The 22794-nt window shown below is 34.7% G+C and overlaps 1 protein-coding gene across 1 annotated transcript; it reads right to left on the reverse strand.

The window, feature by feature from the left end:
* Positions 1-276: 276 nt before the first annotated feature.
* LOC138330767 (polycystin-1-like protein 2) lies at positions 277-22794 on the reverse strand. The gene is made up of 23 exons (XM_069278290.1): positions 22771-22794; positions 22373-22427; positions 21612-21751; positions 21126-21213; positions 18989-19083; positions 18146-18382; positions 17291-17425; positions 16543-16915; positions 15353-16030; positions 12398-12501; positions 11675-11914; positions 10953-11123; positions 10616-10770; positions 9727-10363; positions 9374-9518; positions 8769-8989; positions 7400-7571; positions 6186-6281; positions 3863-4438; positions 2953-3522; positions 2493-2536; positions 1988-2059; positions 277-1608 (listed from the first exon to the last, which is right to left on the reverse strand). The coding sequence occupies exons 1-23, from the start codon at positions 22792-22794 to the stop codon at positions 1426-1428; spliced, it is 5211 nt and encodes a 1736-aa protein (XP_069134391.1). The 3' UTR covers positions 277-1425.

Below are 22794 nucleotides of genomic sequence, written 5' to 3' on the forward strand. Positions count from 1 at the left end.
AAAAACATTGGAATCGATCGTCTTTCAACAACAACTCTCCACGCACAAGAAGCTATACGGACCCAACAAATGTATACTACATGTACCTGACGATGGAGTCCTTAGCCATGGCCAGCAATACAATCAACTATACAGCAAATCATAAAACAACCTTCAAAAATCATTTTATTATACTTGTGTGTGGTCCCTTTTTTGGCCACAGAGCAATCATGACTGTAACTATTCTGTTTTTGTAAATAGTAGAAATATATAAATAGTAGAAATATATATATATGTAAAATGCAGTAAAACAAAATAAAACGTCGACATTGGCCTCCATCTTCATTCCGAACTACCACTCTAAGTCTACGCACAAGAAGCGATGCTGACCCAACACAGACAACAACCAGAACTACAAGAAACTACGGAATCAATCTACAAACAGAGTCAATAACTTATATAAACAATAAAGATTTAGAAACATATTGTACGAACAGCATGATATTACCCTTCTTAGATAACTTTAACAAACTATTTATGAAAATGTCGATATATATGTACAGAGATTATTGGAAATGGCAAAAGATGCATATGGAAACGCTGGACGAACAAATGACATAGAAGCTCGACAATTAATAGGACACTTAACTGCCGCACGACAAGACAATGTACGAAAGAAAGCCCGGCTAATATAGAAAGGGTAATGACGTAGCTCGTGAAGAGCAATACTTGAGGAAGAGATTTAAATCACACTCTAGTCATGATAGAGCGACGAATAATCCTGAATCAAAGGAAGTTGATCAGTACCGGCCGCAGTACTCTGTTGTCATGTAACTCATACATTGATGAAAATATTAACATTCTGCAAGTCAGCGGGAAAGTTAATAATATATAGTTATAATTGCTTTAATTAGTAATTAATTCGTTTAAGAGTATTATTTCTAACAATTTAATTAAGTTTTTTCATATGAGATTTCAGAGTATTTAGAGAGAAGCTATTGTTTCAGACTTTGGGGAAGAGTGCGGCCCGAGGGCCAGAATCCGACGCGAGTGCCAGAGTGCGCGAATAACATATTGGGTTATTGTTATGTTTTGGACAGAATAAGCATTATACAATCACGTACGACGGCTTTATGTTATGAATCACATATTCATACTAATATTAATCTTACAATTCTTATAAGAACAAACCCTTACACTTTTACATCACTTATCCGAGCGCGCATGAACACACATAAACATCCACTGACACACACGTGCACACGCAGACATATACATACAAACATGTACACACACACACATGCACTTAAACACATGTACACTCACAGACATCCACTAACATACATGTACACATACAGACATCAACTTATACACATACATACGTATTGGCATCAATAAAACACATCTTACTAAAATAAATACATACATTTTCATGTTTTCTTGTTGCTATGAATTCAGATATTCATTTGAGAAGTAGGCTTTTTGGTGACCGACATCAGAATGGAATGAGAAATCAAACGGTTCGTCACAGTCATGAAAATCTGTTTGATCCTCAATACAGGGTTCCTCGGGGACATCGTCAAATGGATTTGTTTTCTTTTGGTATTTTGGAGGTAGTTTTTGTAACATCTGTTATAAACGGATATAAACAATTTTGAATATCACATTACTCTCTAAGTAATCAAAACATAAGTTATTATACAAATTCCAAATTTACAACTTTTTTTCTATGATTTAATAAAGCCGTTTTATGTGAAAGAAGGCTAATTAAAAGGGAGAAATATAAATAAGACTAATTCATGTACCACGTGATAGCTGATAACGTTTGTGCGGACTTATTGTTTCTATTGGTGATGGAATGACGTTAAAAGATTATATCACGCGCTTACTTCAAGAGTTACGTTTCATCACTACTGGAGATACTGGTCCCGTACTAACGTTATCGGGTATCACTTGGTTCGTGAATTAGTCCCATTAAGATACATTGAATGAAAGTTGAGATACTCACATCATTGTACTTAGTTTTAAAATTAAGTTCGTTGAGGTATGCGCGTTCCCAATGACTCACTAGCTTGAAGATCTGTTAAGAAAATTAATTCACAAATTAATGTGTAACAAACACACTATAATCATACTGATGTAGGTCAAGGTCAACAGTATTGAGGGAAATAAATTTTGATTGACGCTCCAGTAAATCATTTAAAAAGGTTATGGTTGTAATATTATTTAGAAGAAGTAAAACTAAGACATCAGGTGTAGGCGGTTTTCGCCGAGCTGTGTCAAGTCAACAGCTGTCTAGATTCGTAGAGAAAGTACCTGGGTTTTTTGTGAAAACAAACCATTACATATACCCATGCATACGTCCCATGCTCTCTGCAGCCCAAGTGTTTATAATATATTACCGCCAAATAGTGAAAGTATATTATAAGGTATGGTAGCATACAAAGTTACTTAAAATAGTGAAATTATATGAAAACCCATAAAAAGGGTTGGTAGCATACCAATCTACTTACCTGATTATCTAAGGTCGTTGACAGGCCAAGGACTTCAACTCCGTCTGTAAACAAAATGTTATGAGAAATAGTGACACACGCCATAGCAAATCTGTTCATTATAAATATTTTATCATGTCATTTCTTGTTCTGCAATGATACTTGGTAATGTATATATATGAATCTAAAAGTATCAAGTAATGTAAATTTCCTAAGAAAAATAAAACAGTATAAATTTAAAGTATGTCTTCTTGAAAATAGATTGCATTTACCGTACAGCTGGCTATTTTCATTATTTAATCTAAGATCGAGAAAAATCAATTTTAGCAGTTTAAAATTTTTGCCATCTGGTTTTCGGGGAATGTATGATTCAACTATTTCGTAATATTACGCGGGTCAAATTTTCGCGACCACAGAAATCTCTAAAATGGCCACACCGCGAAAATAACCGACTAGAGAGTATAAAGGAAAGGACACTCACCATCTTCTTGTCCAGTCTTGGCTGGTCCTTGTTCTTGCTCAAATATTTTTAAGATATCATTTATTTTCCGCCAGAAATGTTTGTGAAGTTCCATGTCATACACATCTATATCCTCTGGCATTGGTTTGTTGTTTTTAACATAAGTGAACGCGTCGTTTAGGATACTAATGCAGAAATTCACCATAAGTATTGTCATTACAAACAGAAAAACCGAAAAGGCAAAGCTGATGCCTATATCGTGCTCGCCAAACGTGTCTTTTATTTTAACCATCGCTAATAACGTTCGAAACAGGGTGATAAATGAAGCGACGAAATTCCGGAACTCCATCTGATACGGTCCGACGAACACGAAGCAGAGCATGGCGAACCCGACCATCGGCACCATGATACAGAGACCAAAGGACAGGATATCTTTGGATGAGATGGATATAGATGTCCTCATCAGGTAGATGTTGTGGTTAAATGTCAGAGGACGTAGAAGGTTCATAACGGCCACAAACAACTCCGCACTGACGCAAACTTTATAGGCCGTATCCATGACATCAACTATGTCAAAGGTCACAAACTCCTCTGTGAAAGAGATTCATCTATTAATGAAGTAATATGAGATATCAATGCTTCACATGTTTCAACACTATCAAAATACATGGATTACTTACAATTATCAATAATGTTTTAAACCAACATCCAGCAAAAACATGTTAAAAATAGCATTGACCTTGTAAAGATCACCGAGTGCAATTTATGCATTCGACTTTGGTTTCCTGTTATATCCATCATTTGCATTATATCTATGTATATATTCATTTTAGTTTTTCTTATTTTGGTTTTCAGATTGTAATTTTCGTTTTAAAAATCTTTCTACATTAAACAAAATGAAAGCGGTAACAGTTATCTGTGATTTACTTACCTTTTGAATTGAATAATTTTTCTATGGTATAAATAGTCCTGTCAATGCGTAAGACGTAGAAAACAATGGCTGCCAGTGACGTCACAATGCTAATAAGGTACACCCACTGACTGATCTGAGCCAAACAGCGACGTCCAATCTGCCACGTGGTGTACATCAAATGTAAGGAACGACAAAACGTGATGAGCAGGAATACCAGCTGCAGACCGAGAACAAGGTAGTCAAATGAGTCTATATATGGATATAATCGGGCGGTTTTTATTCTCACGGTTGGATAATAGCCTCCAGTTTCGGGCATTTCTATGGTAACCGTTGGCAGGGAAAACAGTTTGGAGTCTGGATTGAATATAACGAACTCTATAACAACAAGTCGTGTAAAGCGGTCAATCCAGTCGTACGCTTGCATGGCGAACAGATCATTCCTGACCTCTTTCACTTTCTGGTCCAGTATCTTCACGTAGCCACCTCCACTGTAAATATCGTGTTCACCATATATAGACATAGACATGATCGAATCCTCATCTTTATACGCCCATTCGCTGCCAGCACACTTCTTAGGATTATACATGGTCCAACCTAGGTGGGAAAATGCAACCAATGTTTCATAGATAATAACATTATAAATATTTTGGGTCTAAACTCATCAGTAATGAGATGTACATGTATCAACAAAAATAATCATAGAAATCGATCATATTACTTTCTATATACTAAGATGTGTATTTGCTTGTGCCTTTTTTTGTTCCGCACATATGCGACAACAATGTATGTAGAAGAAATAAAAAAATCGACGAAACATGACAATTATTGTTGCAGGATTACAACCTATTTAAGTGATATAATTATCATAAGGGAAATAACTTTATTCACTTTTGAACATGATATGGTTATGATGTAGTTATGTCAGTTGGTCAGACATCAAAGGGAGTTTATAACTCGTTATTTACCTGTTGACTTTCCTTCATAAAAATTAAATGAATACAATACCATATACATGTAGCTTTTATTTTTCGATTTCGTGATAGATTGCTATGATCGCAAAAAATTTGATCCGCTAAATATTGAAAATTTTTGATACACATAAGCCTTGAAAGCCAGATCACAAAAATTTAGAACCGCTAAAATGCAATTCTAAGCTTATTGACTATACAGTAAAGCTGTATACTTTGCAAACATTCTGAGAATAAGTTTGATCACTCATATTCCCTAAACTAAGAAAGGAGATTGATTTATTAAGATATGTAATATTTGAATGTGTTTCGTCTGTTTCCAATTCATTGTTGTGTAACGCCATAGAATCAATTAGTGGTATGGACAAACAAGAACTGTATTTGTTTGGTTGATTTGTCCCAACAACGTCTGGTCTATAGAGAATACAAAGACAATTGTCTTATACATACAAGTATCGATTTATGGATTTCAGATAGGTCCTGCTGAAATGTTATGCAGATGAATGATGTTTGTCAATAATAATGAATACATATTAATTATTTTTCTAATAATTATATATGTATCAGCGATTGATATAGATCAAAGATTAATAGTCAATAAATACCATGAAATATTGAAAGGATCATTGTTATCTTGAATACAATCGTTGACATTATTTAATTCCTTTATAAATTCATATATCACTGATAACAATTAACCACAGAGTCTCATTAAGAACTTTTTCATGTTATTGACTTGAATTTCGAAAACAGGTTTATGTTGATAATTAAGAACGTTGTCTAATTTTGAAAGAAATGAATGGAGCTAGAGTATAAACAATGGTTTTCTATAGATAGCCAACAGTGACCTTGAACTTGACCTACCAGCCCTGGAACTTTTAAAAACATTTTTTGTGTAAAATGTTTAAAGTAAACACATATTTTCTTAAATTACTCTTATTGTCTTCAAACCCAACTTTTACGTAATAAAATTATTCTTAGTAATGACGACCTTTACAGTTGACATTTTGACCCCAAGATCAATCCCAGCCTGTGGCCTATGTTATATTTGTATCAAGTTTCAACAAAAACCAATCCAATTCCATCAACCCTTTCCTAAGTTATATTGAAACAAACGTCCGGACGTTCGGACGGACAAAAGACAGAGAGTAAGACAAAAAGATAGATAGATACTAATAATATGATCTCACGAGTTTCACAAGGATTAAAACCCTGGCTAACTTTGCCAACGTCAAGCAAGAAAATATACATACAATATACACCTGGATACTCCAGATCTGCTGCACGTTTCGAACACTCTGAATAGATAAATCTCCTTTTTCCATTCTATGAATTTTATCATTTTTTGTGATATTTGAATAAAAACTAATTACCTTCACAAAAATCCGATGTTTCCGTGTTGTCAGTGGAATAATCGGGTGGACATGCATGTATAACACTTTGTAGCTGCGACGGAACATCACACTTTCCTGTAAATGCAAAAAAAATCACATCTTAATCACTATATGGAAAAACAATTTCCCCCCAGAAAGATATTTTGTGCCAAGTGTGTGGTATGAAAAAGTAAATTACGTTGCCAAAGGGAGAGAATCCTTTAAGCATTTCGAACCAATTAGTAGGCGTTTGGACTCTGTGGCAAACAGAAAAGTAATAATAGGCACCTTAAGGATATATTTAGTTCTTACACATATTTCTGAAGGAATCTAATAAGGTAAACTTATGAACACGGTGTTAGAAAACAAGTGCCTTTTTAATTAAGATTCACACATAAAGATAAATGAATCAAAGATAATATATATAACAAAAATGTAATTTTGCCTTCCGGTACTATCAGTGAAAATGGCACAAAAATGGCAGCGTGAATGAATTGCATAAAAGCAACGTTCAACTTGATCTAAATCCATGTGACCATTAAAGTGATACTGCAAACCAACATGTTTACGCGTGCGACTTAATTTTGCGATCACAGTAAACTAATTTATTAATTAAAACTTATTTCCTGGAATACATATAATTCTCGTTTGTATTAAAGATGCTCCATCGCCGACAGAGCATAAATGATATTCACCATTTGAACAATAATTGGTGTGTAATCGTGTATATACCTGTCTAATTAACACAAAAACTAATATAAAATAATTTATTTTGCCTTTGGTGCATGCGCAATAAGTACTTCTTTCCATATAGGATATAGTGCCACGGAATTTTTTCGGGATGCAATTAATTATTTTTCATATTTTTACCTTGAAGTAAAATTAGAAGCTCAAACTTTTCAATGGTGGTAATGGTGTAAAGTACGTAACTTTTGTGACTGAAGAAAAATACTAAATCGTCTGCTCCTGTTTTTGATAGTGAAAAAATACCATTTGTCAGCGGTGGAGCATCTTTAATGTAAATTTCTACTCATTTTTTTAATCCGTGTACGCTAATCTTAGTGAACTCTTTTTCCAAAAAAAGAAAGAAAGAAAGAAAGAAAAATGAAAACCGCGAAAATCAGTAGATGCGAAAGAAAGTTGATTTACCGTATTTTACATATCACACAACAATCTCATGTGTATTAAAGATAAACGGAATGCAGGAAGCCTACCTTTCACTCGTAGTTGCCGAATCCTAATCAAACCCATCCGGTAGCTGACGTCATCGGACATATAATTGCGGGATTCATTTAGTCTAACATCTCCATTGTAAAACAGTTTAGGGTGTACCGCGTCGACAAACTGTCCTCGCAGCCACGCCCATATATCGTCTGTAGTATTTAGCTGTAATACAATAATGAAAGTACATGGCAAGAAAAATGGTTCATAATGACAGAATTTATTGTCCAGTTACATATATAACTCTAAAGGTACTTCCTATAAATCTGGATGGTACTTCGAATATTGGTTTACTTGATAATTTCTATAAAAATTATTTCAAAATGCATATTCTTTAGGTAATTTGCTTTTCTGGCATTACAAAATTAATATGCTTTAGCTTTATCTTAAGATGTTGGTAGCAAGAATGTGAAAAATAAGTAAGCGATTAATATGTCACAAGAAATAGTTAACCGAGTGATTAAGAAGGTTGATCTTTGTGACAATATATATAAATGTGTGTGGTAATGAATTATTATTGGTTTTAATTAACAGTGGACCCGCGATAATCCGGACGCCGATAGTAATTATTCAATTATGATGGTTATGGGTTTGTTTTTATGTACATTATTTGTCGTAGCAGTATTTATCAGAGAGAAAGCTATTTATGTCAATACAACCATATTCTCGTCATATGAAATTCCGATTATGGGATTAAGGAATGGGTCGAGGTTCATATATCTCAATTCATATTGATAATAGTATTCTTCTTCCAGTGACAATGTAATATTTTCAACATTGATATTGATGGAAATATCATTCCTGTTTCAAGGAAGCTGATAATATGATATATAATTGCTTTAATTGGACATCAACTGAAATATTTGTAACACCCGGGGTGTTTGAGTATTTAGGACAGTAGATTGAGCTATTGTTTTAGATTGAAATTAAATTATAAAAAGACGAGACCGTGACCCGAGTTTCAAGGTGCGAGAACTGTTGTTTGAGGAATCGCCTCTGATGTAATCATTATGATTGGACATAATAAGCATTCTACGATCACGAAATAAAACTTCCATGTTTATATTGTGTAACATCTTCCAATAGAAGCGCTCTTAATCTGCATGACAAGAGTATGGAAAATTATTTGCGATGAAAGCTACTAGGCTTGACAAAATTCCAAAAGCTAAGATATCAAAGAAAGGATTCTGTAATAGCTTCTTAATAAGCCTTAAAATGAAACCAATTCAAACACCAGGCGCACTAACTCTGCATGGCAAGATTTTGTAATATCATTTCCGCATTTTATTCAGGACGCAACGTTTCACGGAATTATAATAACTTTATAATAACTTCTAAAAATGTAAACCACATCACATGTACCCTTTTAACTGATGTCAGTCGTGTCTCTAGAGCCTTGTTCTGTAGATACGAGGTCCAGACCGAGTTGTGGGCACAAATGATAGCAAGAATAGTAATGTAAGCCGCTTGGATCATGAGGGCGCGGGCGGTTAACAATAACTTCCTGTCTAACTGCGCTAACTTGTACAGCCGAGCTCTAGCTTTCTTGTCGTGTTCTGTTGTCTTGTCTTGATAATCACACTCTGTTAAGAATTCAATATTTGATTAAAATGTATAGACATAGTCAGAGCATATAATGTATTTATTTTGTTTCCGTTTTCCCCAGCTTTGGATATTTAGTCGCATGTCTTTTAATTCGATCGTAATAGATAACTTTAAAAATTTGTGTTAATGGAATCAACGTTAAGCGCTTCATATAATTTCCAAACATGGAGTCTAACTAGGTACTGTTTAGTTACTCCCGCGGTTATATGTGTAATGACATATTTGCATACATTCATAAACAATTATATACCTTTTCTACTAAAGTCATTATAGTCCATACCCTCAAGAACAAATAACTATCTAGAATAAAAAGATGGAAGCCTTGTATATTTCTATAGAGTACTAAGTCCATTTTAATCTACCTTCGTCGTCGACGGAGAAATTTACATCGTGTTCTGCCATGTCTTCTTCTGCGTCGTTCCCCACTAGTACCGGCGCCATGCATTGCAGGTCTTTCTTGGCATATTTCTTACAGAAAAACGCTATCATCAAGGTAAGAAAGACAACCTGCAAATATAAGATGACATAGTATTCCTTTAGTAATTTCTGATATTGCGTCTTCCTCTATAGATGTATCTCAATAGGTACAATGTAAAATTTGTATGATAATCAGTCTATATTTTAATTTAATAGTTTAATTTCATCTATTTTCCATTTTTAACCCACCGAGGAATGGTATTAAGAATTAAGAATGGTAGTAGATAGTAGAACAAACCTTGAGTGGGTCCAGAAACAGAATGCCCTGTATTGTACCGAAGGTGAAGGATCCCAGCCATGCCAGCGTTGTATCTTTACCCCATTCAATACTATAGAAGAATGTGAAGGTAGCACCAGAGGCCATACATATTATTGCTATAACGTAGCCTATGATAATGAACCACCAAGGCAGAAATCCTTCATTCATCACCTCTTTTGTGCTTTGGTCCTTAAACGATTTCCCAACCTTGACCTTGCGATTTCTAAATATCCACGCGATAAGGAATCCTGGAACGAATGTCACCAGACTTGCCATACAGCCTACGTATATATTTTTATACGTAAGACTAAATGGCCCTATCGTTATTCCGTAGGTCTGAACGCCTTCTGCTGTCCGGTACCACATCGCGTTTGCAAGCATTGACAAAAATAACATAGAAAATACACAGACACATCTCTGTACTCTTGTAAACCGGCTGGCGGAAGGCCTACTGAGAAGGGACAGCCAGAGATAGTCGTCAAAAAGATTAAATCTGGTGTTACTTCCGAACAAGACGCCGCCATCATCCAATTCTGTCTCGGCAGCGTACAGAGTCCTCTTAGTTTTACAATCTTCCCGGTCCGGGGCTAGCCATTGGCCACATAGAAACGCATACCTAGGGAAATAAAAGGCGGACTGCACTTGATATAGATAAAAAGTGTAATTGTAATGATTGATAAGTTTAGTTTATTTCTTGAAATCATTATTTATTTTTATGCGTTTAATTTCAAGTAGATGTCAACAGTATTCGCGTTTTTGGATGCTAACAGTGTGATCCAAGAAGAACTCAAAAGAAAAAACAAAACAGAACAAACATAACATCAGAAAATGTCATTATATAATTGGTTTTTGAAAAAATAGAACTCACTTTTTGTCGTTGAATTCATCATAGATGAGAACCTTTTCTAAGTACCAGCTCGGAGAATCTCCTTTTTCATCATGCCAAACTATAATCTCCAACAATTGTCCTAGGTCTCGGTCAGTCGTAAGCAAAAAGTTCCCAAGCGTCCAGCGTTCAAACATCTAAATAAACATAGGGATAAGATGGTCAGAGGAAAGCACAGCAATTAATTATTGACAGTGGCAGAATGAATGGTATTTTATTAAATTATTCTTTTTTACAAGATGACTATTGCAATTCATTTCCCAATTATTAATGGCTTTACGTTACGTATGTACTAAGCATAAATTAGAGAAATGCATACCTTACGTTTCCCGTCCTTGACCGCTCTGGCCCCCGTCACCCCGTCTGTGCCCTTGAGGATGATGAAGGGAGTGGACGAGAGGTGACCGCTTGACCAGAAACCCGTATAAAAGGACAGGTAGTAGGAGTATCGGGCTCGGCGAGGATTGTTTGTCAAAGGAAGGTAATCCCACTATAAACATAAAATAATCGCACATATAAAATTTTAACAGATTGTATTTCAACTTTCGTAATTCCTTCGATAATTTACGTGTTCTTGAAGGCTCGATGACTTGCGAAATATCAACGTGTTATGCAAATTATTATAATGTAACCAACTAGTTTCCGCGACGAGTTAATTTAGTTGTGTGTCTAACCACTTACATCGAGTTATCTTCACGATTTATGTTGGACAGTCTCTACTGTGCCTACGGTTGAGACGTTTTCAAGACGATTAATTTTCGTGAATTCGAATCGCCCCGTAAACTACGCGTTTAATGATACGCAAAGATAAGTTTACAGTAGAATTCCATCTAACTTTATTTCTGAATCAAGGACACACATTTGTGGCGTTCACATAAATTATAAATAATATGTTAATTATAGTTATTATAATTTTAACTTCACGTTTTAACTTTGTTTTAAATAATGTTGTATTTTTTTCATTTTTTTTTAAATTATTGTTTTTATTATTAAGCATATTTTGAACGATAAAACAACTTATTCCTGACTCCCATTACTGACCTTTAACGAATCCCTGTTATCAAAATACCGAAGAACCACAACCAGTATGACCACGATACAAAGACAGCTGACATTGACCGCCAGTACATATGGTGTTTCCTCTAGTTTCCTGGCGAAGTCCACAAACAGAGTATCAAAACTAATCACATCCGGCGGGATGACGAACACATTAGAGCCAAACGTTCCCAGAAAGTTACTCTTAAACGTCACTGTGGCGGAGGCCATGGAGATATCACGCATCTGAAAACCAAATAGGCCACATTTACTTATCGTAGTCCGATGCCAAAAAAAGATACAATTGTATATGCATTATGATGTTCTCTGGTCGCAGCAACATTTATATTTATTTTTACTACTTTATACTTTGACGGAGATGAAACCATTTAATATATTGTGAATACATGTATAACGAATTTAACATACCATGATGCACTCTAAATACCACTGCAAAAACGTATTCTATCAATGGTAGCAACACGATGCGTTCGTCAATGTTGCGACTGGTTTTGTTTTATGAATGAAAACTATCCACAACATATCAACAAGCTCAGGTAAGACTGTAAGCTATTACAAAATAATGAAATCAGGTTTGGAGGATAAATAGAAAATTAAGTAAGTTGCTCATTGAGTAAACATTGATATGTACCATATCAAGAAAATGCTATGTATTACACGTAAAGGGAGAACATTACAATGGATACGACATCACTCTGATCAACTCACCTTGATATTTTCCGATATATGCCATCTATTTGTAGTTTCGTTGAGCATGAGGGCCGAGACACGCCCGAACCGCCAAACATTGAATGCAAGGTCCCCATAGTCGCCTACAGACAGAAGAATGAAAGAACTTATTTCAATAAACATATAACAGTTTTGCGTTGTGGTAAAATTATTAAAATAACAAAATAATATAAGAACTAATGAAATCCCGGATAAAAATCATCGATCATTAATCAAATAATAATATAACAATTCATAAAACTCCGAAAAAGTATCATCGACCTTTAATTAAATAATAATAGATATATAACAATTATTGAAACCCCGAAGAAATATCACCCACCTGTAGCACATGCATGATAAATTTCATAGGACTTGACAATGATTGATAGATGGCAAATACAAGATTACTAGATGCTACTGCTACATTACTCTACTACATGTGTAATCGTCACAGCTGCTGTGCAACATACACATATAATTTGGCATTATGCTTTTTGCTGCGGTATCATGATGGCTTCAAATCTGACCACTTTGATAAACTGCAAGTCAGGAGCCTATCTCGGGTAACATCTCCCAAGCCGTGAGACTACGTGATACCGCGCTAGTCTCTCCTCCTGCTGCTGACATTCACGGGCACCGTCACAGATCCCTACCAATCAATCTAATATTTTGTTTACTTTCCCATATATACTCTATCAAATTTACTTTTAATATAACTAACATTTCTAATCTAACTATCAATTCATTTTGTTTCAAATTCGATGCTGTGTTTTAACATCCTTCTCTTTAAAACTAGTTCCGTGGTAAAACGGCTCTCCTTCAAAATGTTTCCAACAACGACATTGTGATGTAAACGATTTATCTTGTTAGTTTTATTTAAAGTTATGGGTAAAATTTTTTTTATCTTTTTGAACAGAATAAAATTATAATGTTGTTATAAAAGTAAATGTACAATATTTTAAAGAAAAAACACATGTAGCATTTCATGGGTTTTTTTCAGATGACAGCACTTACAACGATTATTCATGTGTGAAATTTGATATGCAAATACATTCTTTCATCAATGGTTTCAGAGATAAAAAAAATTATACAGTGTAAATAAGCATATCCGTGCATTGATTTTTTTTATTTAAGAAAATATAAAAAAATTGTTTGGCATCGATGTAAAGAACGTTTATACTCTGTTATTACCATACATGTAATACCTTCAAAAAAGATTGGTTTCAAATATACTCTCGTAAATAAGTATATCTGTGTACGATGATATTTTTCATTCGAAAAAATATATATGTAACTTGTTTTGCTATCGATGTAATGAACGTTAATAGGTTTAATCGTTTTATGCATTCTTACAAATATACTTTCAGAAGGAAAACGTGCATAATTAAAGTCATGACTTCAATCTGCACAGCAGTAAGTATGTGGCCATGGTGTCATGCTTCGGGACGCCTTATCATAATAACAAACACATGAGGTAATGAGATGGCGGACGCAGGGGGTCATGCTGACCGGTCAAGCTAGCATAATGGGGCCCACAACAGGGACCACGATTTACAAGCAGTCTATTTACTGTATTCCATTCTCAAATAGAGAAATATATAGCAATAAAAAAGAAGTGTGAAATAGAGGACTTATTGCACCATTCCTGGGAACATTTCATCTGTAACAAGTTTATATCAATAACAAATTAATAAAGTTTATTATTTAGCCTGGGTGTAACCTGCCATGTGTGCATCTCACCTACAAATAATGAAATATGCCATGGCTTGTTAGTTAGATATATCACTCATTTTGACTATGGAATTAAATCCATGTCTGGCGGAAGTCACTACGGTTCTGACTCGGCCTATGATTAATTATAAGGAGAACACAACAGGGCTCGGAAACAGTGGTCAAGTAGGGCATGTGTTTACAGTACAAATTTTATATACATTAGGTCAAGGATTTCACTTATAAATCATTGATTATATGTATTATTTCACATAATAAATCAAAACATATAATATTTTCTATTGTAATATATACATTGTTTGTAAGGTATAAAATTAATTAGCAAATCAAAATCTCGTGTTCTCTTTGTTGACTTTTCTGATGCTTCGACCAATCTGAGAAAAGGAGATATATGTAGACAAGAGGAAATTGTCAAAAAATTATTCAGAGATAAAATACTATGTTTGCCAGCCCAGGTTTATTAATTACTACCCTTAGTAAACGGAAATGATAAGCAGAGTAGATATAAACAATAATTAATGAAAGGAAAATAAACATACTAGTACATACATACTAGTACATACTTATTTGAAACAACCAATCAAACGTTTATAAAACCTGTTCAATCAGATTTTATATATCGCGTCAATAAAGTATATTTGTACTAATGAAACCCTTTACATGCGGCGATAAATCGGAAGTCTCATACCGTCATGTATATTTTTTTCATCTATCTCTTGAATAATATTTTTTAAACACACAATGTTCTCACAACAATAGAAACATTTAAACTCATCAAACTCATCGAAAGTTATATAATGATTTTATTGCATTTGACACAAATTCATTTATCTTTAATTTAGGAGAATCGGTACATATATAATATACACTGCCCTCCAAAAGTTCTGTTACGTATACATTTTGACAAATAAAATTAAAAAACAAAATAATTCCAATATCGTTTTAGTTATAATGTGAATATTTTATTGTCCAAATACAATTTTTCAAGATAATTCAATGGCACTGAGTTCATGTTTTTATACAGAATTAGGAGAGTTGTAACTTAACTTTTGAGGGCAGTGCATATAATATAGCGTTGGTGTATTCATTGAATGTTTCTGATACAAATATTAATTTAATATACTTTACGCAAATTCGTAGATAACATAAATTTTACAGGTATAATATATATATTCATGAAATGTATCAAAACATTTGAATATAGAAAAATGCATTGCTTACCGTAGCAGATAGCACTAACGAAATCCTGGACATCGCTCGTTTCAATCACTTCCACTGGGTCCCTCGTCAGCCAGTAAGTGTACCACGAACTGGGTGTGAAGACTAATGACTTGATATTGTCACGTGATCTGAGCCCGTATCCCGCCGCTAATATGGACACGTTGCTGTCGCGGAGGTTCTGCAGCGCGGAGGAAAGCATACTATCATTAAGTCCATCATATTGACCATCTGTTATTACCATCACAAACTGCTGTCTTGACCAGCTGGCATTGTTGGTCAGATAAGAGGATAGGTTATACAGGGCTGTGTCGATCCTGAGAGGGGGCAATTGCACTGTTGCGTTAGGGTTCATTGTGGTAGAAGTGAAAATGTTAGTGGAACCAGACGGGGCTGTTGAGTTAATATCCACAGTTGTTGGTGATGCCGTCGTCGTTGGGATGGGCGTAGCTGCATCACTGATTCCTGTAGTATAGCCGTTAACTTGAGATCCCACCGTTACACCATCTTCAAACGAAATCAGTGTTTCAAATGAAATGTCAAATATGTGCAGAGAAAACTCTGTATTCTTCACAACATCAATCATCTTTTTGATAAATTTTATTGCCACGTCAATGTCGTCGCTCTCCGTCAATCGAGATCTCACGATCAGAAATGACATCTGTGACATCGCAAGGCAGGCTGGAACAAAATCAAATACTATGATAAATGCAGGCTAAATATTAACGTACCACCATTAAAGTATTATACGTAGACGCGCATAAATATAAAAAAAATACCAAGAACAAATATTCCCCGAAGTGTAAGCGTTTTCTTGAAAAGGACACCACAATATACACAGGACGCCAGCCATTGCTAAAGACACTCGCCATATAAGAAAGACCCACCATAGATGTATAATTTCAAATACCAGTGTATTTTTTATGTTTTGTTATTTGTACATCACATACCATGATGATGTTCGTGACTGAAATCTTGTCAACCAACTTATTTTCGCGGCGACATAGTTTCGCATTTTCACGCATGAGGATTTAGTTTCGTATTTCACGCCTGAGGATTTTGTTTTGCGATAAAGACATATTTTAGTTCTAATTTGTCTGATTTAAAATATTTTGCTGGAATTTATTTCAGCGAATTGTTATCGCCTGTAGTTGCTTTACAGTAGTCTTTCCTTAAACAGCATTAGGCATTACCGTCGCATTGGAAATACATATCGAGGGAGACCATAGGCTCTCCGTTATCGTCGGGTGGTATGAAGGTAAGCGACAGGTCTTGTCTGTTATAGGTAATCTTCAGATTGGTGGGTTTACTAAAGACGATGATCTCCTTCCCTTTGGTCAATAGTAGATCAAGCACAGGTGACTGGCTGTCAATACTGGTATTGAGACCGGCGTCGTACCCCTTCACAACACACGGCATGATGCTCTTAATTCGGACGTTCATCAGGGCACCGTCCACGTTGTTTTGAAATGAGGCGTTCAGAAAGAAATCGTTGTTACTCTGAACGTTGGTTATGTTCTCCCAAAAACTGGGATCGTCCATTATGTCCTTCGTGTCCACAATCATCTATAAAATTAGCATTGGTGAGAAATGATTGATTGCATTAGATGTTTTGAAATGATTATTCATAATTACATAATTACATTGTAATTTGGAAATCAACCATAATATGTTTACCTGTTACTGCAGCACCATTGTTGCTCAATAAAAAATTACGTATTTTTGTCAATTTGTGATTTTGTCATTTTCAGTGACAAGTATCAGCCAAATATTTTTGATCATACGAATTCGTGTTTTTCAATTTAATAAAGCCGTTGCATAAATTTAATTAATTACACATGTGTAATATAACATATCGGCATTATGAGTGGTTTATTTAGCGTGAATGGTATTCTAAAACGACCTTTTGCTTTTACAACGAATTTTAAAAACATATAATACCTCAAGTTGGTCATCTCCGCCGTAGAGGTCAATGAAGTCGCCATCTTCGTCCCGTATGACCGTCCGAGTTGTCCCTGTGTTGATCATTCTTTGGTTTTCTACATACGTGTACTTATTCTGATGATAGGATAGCACCTACAACAACAATGCAATTATATCAGTGAAAATATCTTTTCTAAATTTTTTTTTTAATTTTACACTTTTTTACAGAACTTTTTTTTTATTTCACCAGCTTTCAAAAATGAACTTAAGATATTTATATATATATATATCAGTAGCATATAACAAATCAAAATTCACAATTCTATATCTTGACTGAACACCATCAGTCATTAGAATTTTAGTGACTAGCCGAACTTAATAATTGTGATTAAAATGAATTAATCAGTGTTTTATATTATTGAAAAATACAAGCAACATGCTCTAGTATATTCACACGTATAATACATTCTTTGCAACAAAGATACCAAACATGTTTTATCATTCATACTCACAAAGCCTAATCATCAATAATCTCCGCGTGATCCTTGTAATCCTAACCTATAGAGCCCCCAGGGTGCTCTCCCCATATTACGGCGCTCATTAGCATGTGTATGTATCATTTTTCTCCTGCCACGCTTATTATGGAATGTGCGTGTTGTGGTGAGGGGGAGGCTTTGGGATGGGTAGAGGGATATACAACCTTGGAGGACAGAGGAAATTAAATATCTCCTACACGGCTTAAGATATTACAAATAAAACTTTACAATATACTTAAAACATTCTGACTCTAGTCGCAAAGAATTGTGGAGATAATTGTGATTTTGTTGAGTAATCTGAATTGAATCTCAGGGGTCAATTTATCAGAAGACGCACGTATACTAAAAGCTCCGTGTCATTGTACTGGACAGAGTCCGGTCTCACGTAAGGGATGTCCAGTGTACTGCTATATTTAGTAACCATCTCATCCAGTTGTGTCCCTTTACTCTTGATTGTTGCTATGACAATGTTTCCTTGCTGAATCTCGATTTCGTTGCTTGACGTCGGAGTATTGATTACAAGTGTCATGAACTGCAGTAGTTTTTCCTCCGTGGAGTTAACATACGCCAAGGACTAAAACAATCAAAGTGAAGACGAGTCCTTTACATATGGAATTTTATGAGACTGAGTTTAATGTATTGATCTGTTTTCTTCATTAATTAACATATTTTCTCTGTAGTTTACACATTTAGTGAACTATTTTATGAGAAGAATATGAAGCATTTAGTATCTTGCGAATGAAAAGATGACTAAGGAACCGGTTTTCCGTAAAACTTTGATCAGCTGTTACAATTCACGGCCTAAAAACCAAATCCAACCATTTCCCGGACTGATCCGACCGTTTGTGTCAATAAAAACACAATAGGGTCACTGCGATTATAAACTCTGTCGTGCAAACTTGTCCAGATTTTAATATCAGAAATTATTGGGGTTTTTTTTGTCCAAACACAAACAAATATGCAATTTCCACACTCATAAGCAACAAAAGGATCAATATTTTCTATATTTTTCACTTCAATGAGCTGGATGTGCTTGTCATTTGCATACAGCACATGTTTGCCTAATCATACTTCTTTGACAGCACCACAAACCGGCAAAATAACGACACCATCATTAAAATTAAAATCAATAAATAAAGTTCGGATTATGCATGTATAGTGATCAATGTAATTTCGTTACCTTGGTACTATCGATGGAACAGCTAGTCGGGTTGTCTGCTGTGCACGTAAGGAAACTGATGACATCCAGCATAACTTCTACCATTCTGATCAGCTCTGTTAAAGATCATGTTTATTTTAATCAATTTACATTCATATAAAATCCATAATGGTCAACACTTTTTTTAAAGATGCTACACCGCCGACAGAGCATAAATGATATTCATCATTTGAACAATAATTGGTGTTTAATCGTGTATACATATATATGCCTAATAAACACAAAAAAAACAAACACAAAATATTTTTTTCGTCTTTAGTGCATGCGCAATCATTACTTCATTCTATATAAGATACAGTGTCACGGAATTTTTTCGGGATGCAATTAATTACTTTTCATATTTTTAACTTGAAGTAAAATTTGAAGCTCAAATTTTTCAACGGTGGTAATGGTGTAAAGTAAGTAACTTTTGTAACTGAAGAAAATATATTAAATCGTCTGCTCCTGTTCTGGATAGTGAAAAAATACCCTTTGTCAGCAGTGGAGCATTTTTAATTAATACATGTATAATTATGATATTTGTAAACCTATTTCTATTTTCCAATTACACGTTTTTTCTGCCTACAAAATCAGTCATTTTTTAAGTATACATGTCCTCACTATAACTCGCCTACACATAACATAGAGTTATTTGCCCTTGCGAAATATAATGGCTGTGATGTCACGTTCGAAGCTGTGTGGGTGAAAATGATACCATTTTCTCAAAAATTGACGTCATACAAACAAAACATGACGTAAGAATTAATGTCTACTCGCAAGGGCAGATCACTCGTATATACAATCTGTATACACAGGTGTATGTAAATGTATGTTTCTTATATAAAGCGTTCCATTATCATATAGATCAGTTCATAAGCAGTATTAAAATAATTATTTAACTTACATATCAAATATCTAATGTGTAACTTCTTTGTTTAGTTTATGAAAAGACAATGGTTAGGCAAAAAATATGTATGTCTGTTTAGGGTTACATTGGCAAAATATAATAGGGTCGGTAGGTAGTTTTTTTATTTTATTTTTTTTAGTGTCGTTCACTCTAAAGTAATGGCCAGAACTGGAGTCTGACATCGAAATCCGGTCTTTTAATTTTCTTATAGAAAAGTGGAAAAAATTAGGGTTGGGGTTAAAAATTTAGTGTCGGTCGGGTAACCACAAACAGACATTTTTTTTGCCTTATTGATCACGGGTAAATACACCGTTTCCGAAATACAACGTTCAGTCAATTTAGTTATGTGACTTTCATCCAATCGGAACTCCTCGGATGTGACACAATGGCATCCATTTTGAAACTAATTAAGGGACTTTTTTCATAACAACTAGCTGCCACCCTCGAAAAGTGTCAGTTCGTCGATGCTGTGTTTTCCGTCTCGAAGAAAAAAATTGTTACATTCAATTTCTTAAAATACGACTTACGTTATAGAAATTCAATATTTCAATAATGATTAATTTTCTTGTGCGCAGTTAGGGCGTAATTAGGTTTCCCGGCGAAGATAAATGTTTGATTATTTCCATATTCTTACATCTATAATGTTATGTTTTACATCCGAGGAGTTCCGGTTCATTTTCATCCCCACGTGGCTTTATTTAGGACACATTTGAAACAAAATGGCAGCATATGTAATGCTTGTACATGAGTGGAAAATTACATAGTATGACAGAACATTTAACTTTAATTTTCGAAACATGTTGCATTAAATGTAATCCAAATATGCATGAAAAATGAATTTAGACATTTCACAAGGAAATGGCATGTTATAAGTTACGGCATCAAATTAAACTGTCACAACAGTATCTGACGTCACACTCATAAATATTTCATAACTTACATCTATCTGGGTACTTTTTTTCCAAAAATCAATAACAAATAAGAAACACAAAACATAAGTTTGTCTTAGTTCCATTATCGGGCAAGTATTACCAACAATGACCTTTACTCGGACATTGGTATTCTCTGCCTATAAGTGTCACCCGACACCGCCATGACGGAAAATGTGCCCTAAATTTTTCGCGGTCACATGACCAAATCAACGTTTTTTTTATCTCCATCCTAGAAGAGTTCATTGTATCCAGGAATCGGCGTATTCTGTAATGTCCTTACCTGTCGCTATAGCAATCATACTGGTGTCGTCTAACGGTGTTTGGCCATACTTAATGATGACGTTATCTATCATACTCCCGGTCTCAAACTGGAAAACAATCCCATGCTAAATGTAATAATATATGTAAAAGCTCATTATACTCTAAATGGCCATTGGAGTTGCATCTGTATTTGAATTCATCGTTACTAGTTAATTAAAAGGGAACAAACGTATAAACATGGTGACGGTCTGAGATTGCATTCGATTTGTTAAAAAAATATCCACAATATTTACGCCCGTTACTATGGAGACGAATTATGATTGCAGTGATTCTCTTAAGTTTTCTCATCTGTGGATTACTACAGTAATGATAAAATATGTTGTTAATTTAAAATTCACTATGGTCTACTATCTCGTCATTTCTTTTTCTTTTTAACAATATGCATCGACCTCGGCCTTGATTTTTATTTCAAAATATTCAAAACCCAAGATGGAGTTGAACCTACCAAGGACTCCTCCAGGGTTTCGTCCTGGTTGGCGAGGTCTGTCGATAAAATTTGTCGGACATCCCTAAGATTTGTGAGGGTGGTGCTGGCATTAGAAGTATCGTCATAAAACGTCGGGATAGACACCATCAAACACTGTCCTGTAAAATTATCCCATTTCATAAAATCTAAGATGTCTCAGCAATCGTTTACAAGCGCGTTATCTGCTCACATAGCAGTTAATCATTATGACCATTATAGCATCGAATGTACGTTTTTTCAATTGTGATAATAAAATGATAATCAAAATGTAAATAAACGGTTCCTTTATTTGTTTTATCGACAAAATGGACGAGTGCCTGATCAAACTTTACAAGCGTCTAAAATGACTACCATCTCGCTGTAAGAATGCTAGAGTAAATCAAAACCCTCAATATCCGGTCATAGCGCTCAAGTCACTTTCAATCCATATTTACTATCGACAGAACATCCTAATCCCTTCCCCACGCATGCCAATATAAAATAAACACCATATACATGTCGACGACAAGCTGGATTTGTTGAATAAGGGAATTAATTTATAACTATTAATTAAGTTCATGTTTTAGTGATCATATGCTGGAACAAAATTATAAATGGTTTAGTGAAGTTGGCTCGACATACGACATTCGACATTCAATATTAAAAAAAAAAATATAAGATCTTGCTGGCCAACGAGCGATTTTTTTAATGTTGTGCAGCTCGACATACGATATGTTTTCCTACTAAGTATAGATACTTACTGTATCCACACCGACATGTTGAGATGAGCACGGACAGGAAAATCCACACGATAACCTAAAGGAGACAAAGTAACGAATCATCACTGACAGAAAACAGCTGTATTTTTTCACGTGCGCTGATTCCATTGACTTCCTATAATCCTATTGGTTGATCCATTGTTTGAAAGTCGGACATGTTTGTTGAACATTGTAATACGAATGTGTTAATAAATGTTACACTGCAAATGTAACACTGCTAAATACATAAGAAATGCTGCTGGATAAAAAGAATACTGTAAAAATTATAATACATACTTTACTTTATTTACAGAACGAAAAGGTTAACCGAAAATTATGAAAATATTTATTTCCCAAAGATCGTTAATTCGAAGCGAGGAAGTATCACTAACGCCACTCACAGCTTCTTCACAATAAACCGACAT

Source organism: Argopecten irradians, chromosome 9 (genome assembly GCF_041381155.1).
Source record: "Argopecten irradians isolate NY chromosome 9, Ai_NY, whole genome shotgun sequence".
NCBI classification, from domain to species: Eukaryota; Metazoa; Mollusca; class Bivalvia; order Pectinida; family Pectinidae; genus Argopecten; species Argopecten irradians.

What these genes read in the sequence shown, in the direction of transcription:
- LOC138330767 (XM_069278290.1), bottom strand. Translation starts at nt 22,794, where the DNA reads ATGTCGGTTTATTGTGAAGAAGCT. An exon ending in TATGATTGCTATAGCGACAG is followed by an intron (nt 19,084 to 21,125) that starts GTAAGGACATTA and finishes GATCTTTAACAG; the next exon opens with AGCTGATCAGAATGGTAGAA. An exon ending in CAAGACTGGACAAGAAGATG is followed by an intron (nt 2,537 to 2,952) that starts GTGAGTGTCCTT and finishes TTTTGTTTACAG; the next exon opens with ACGGAGTTGAAGTCCTTGGC.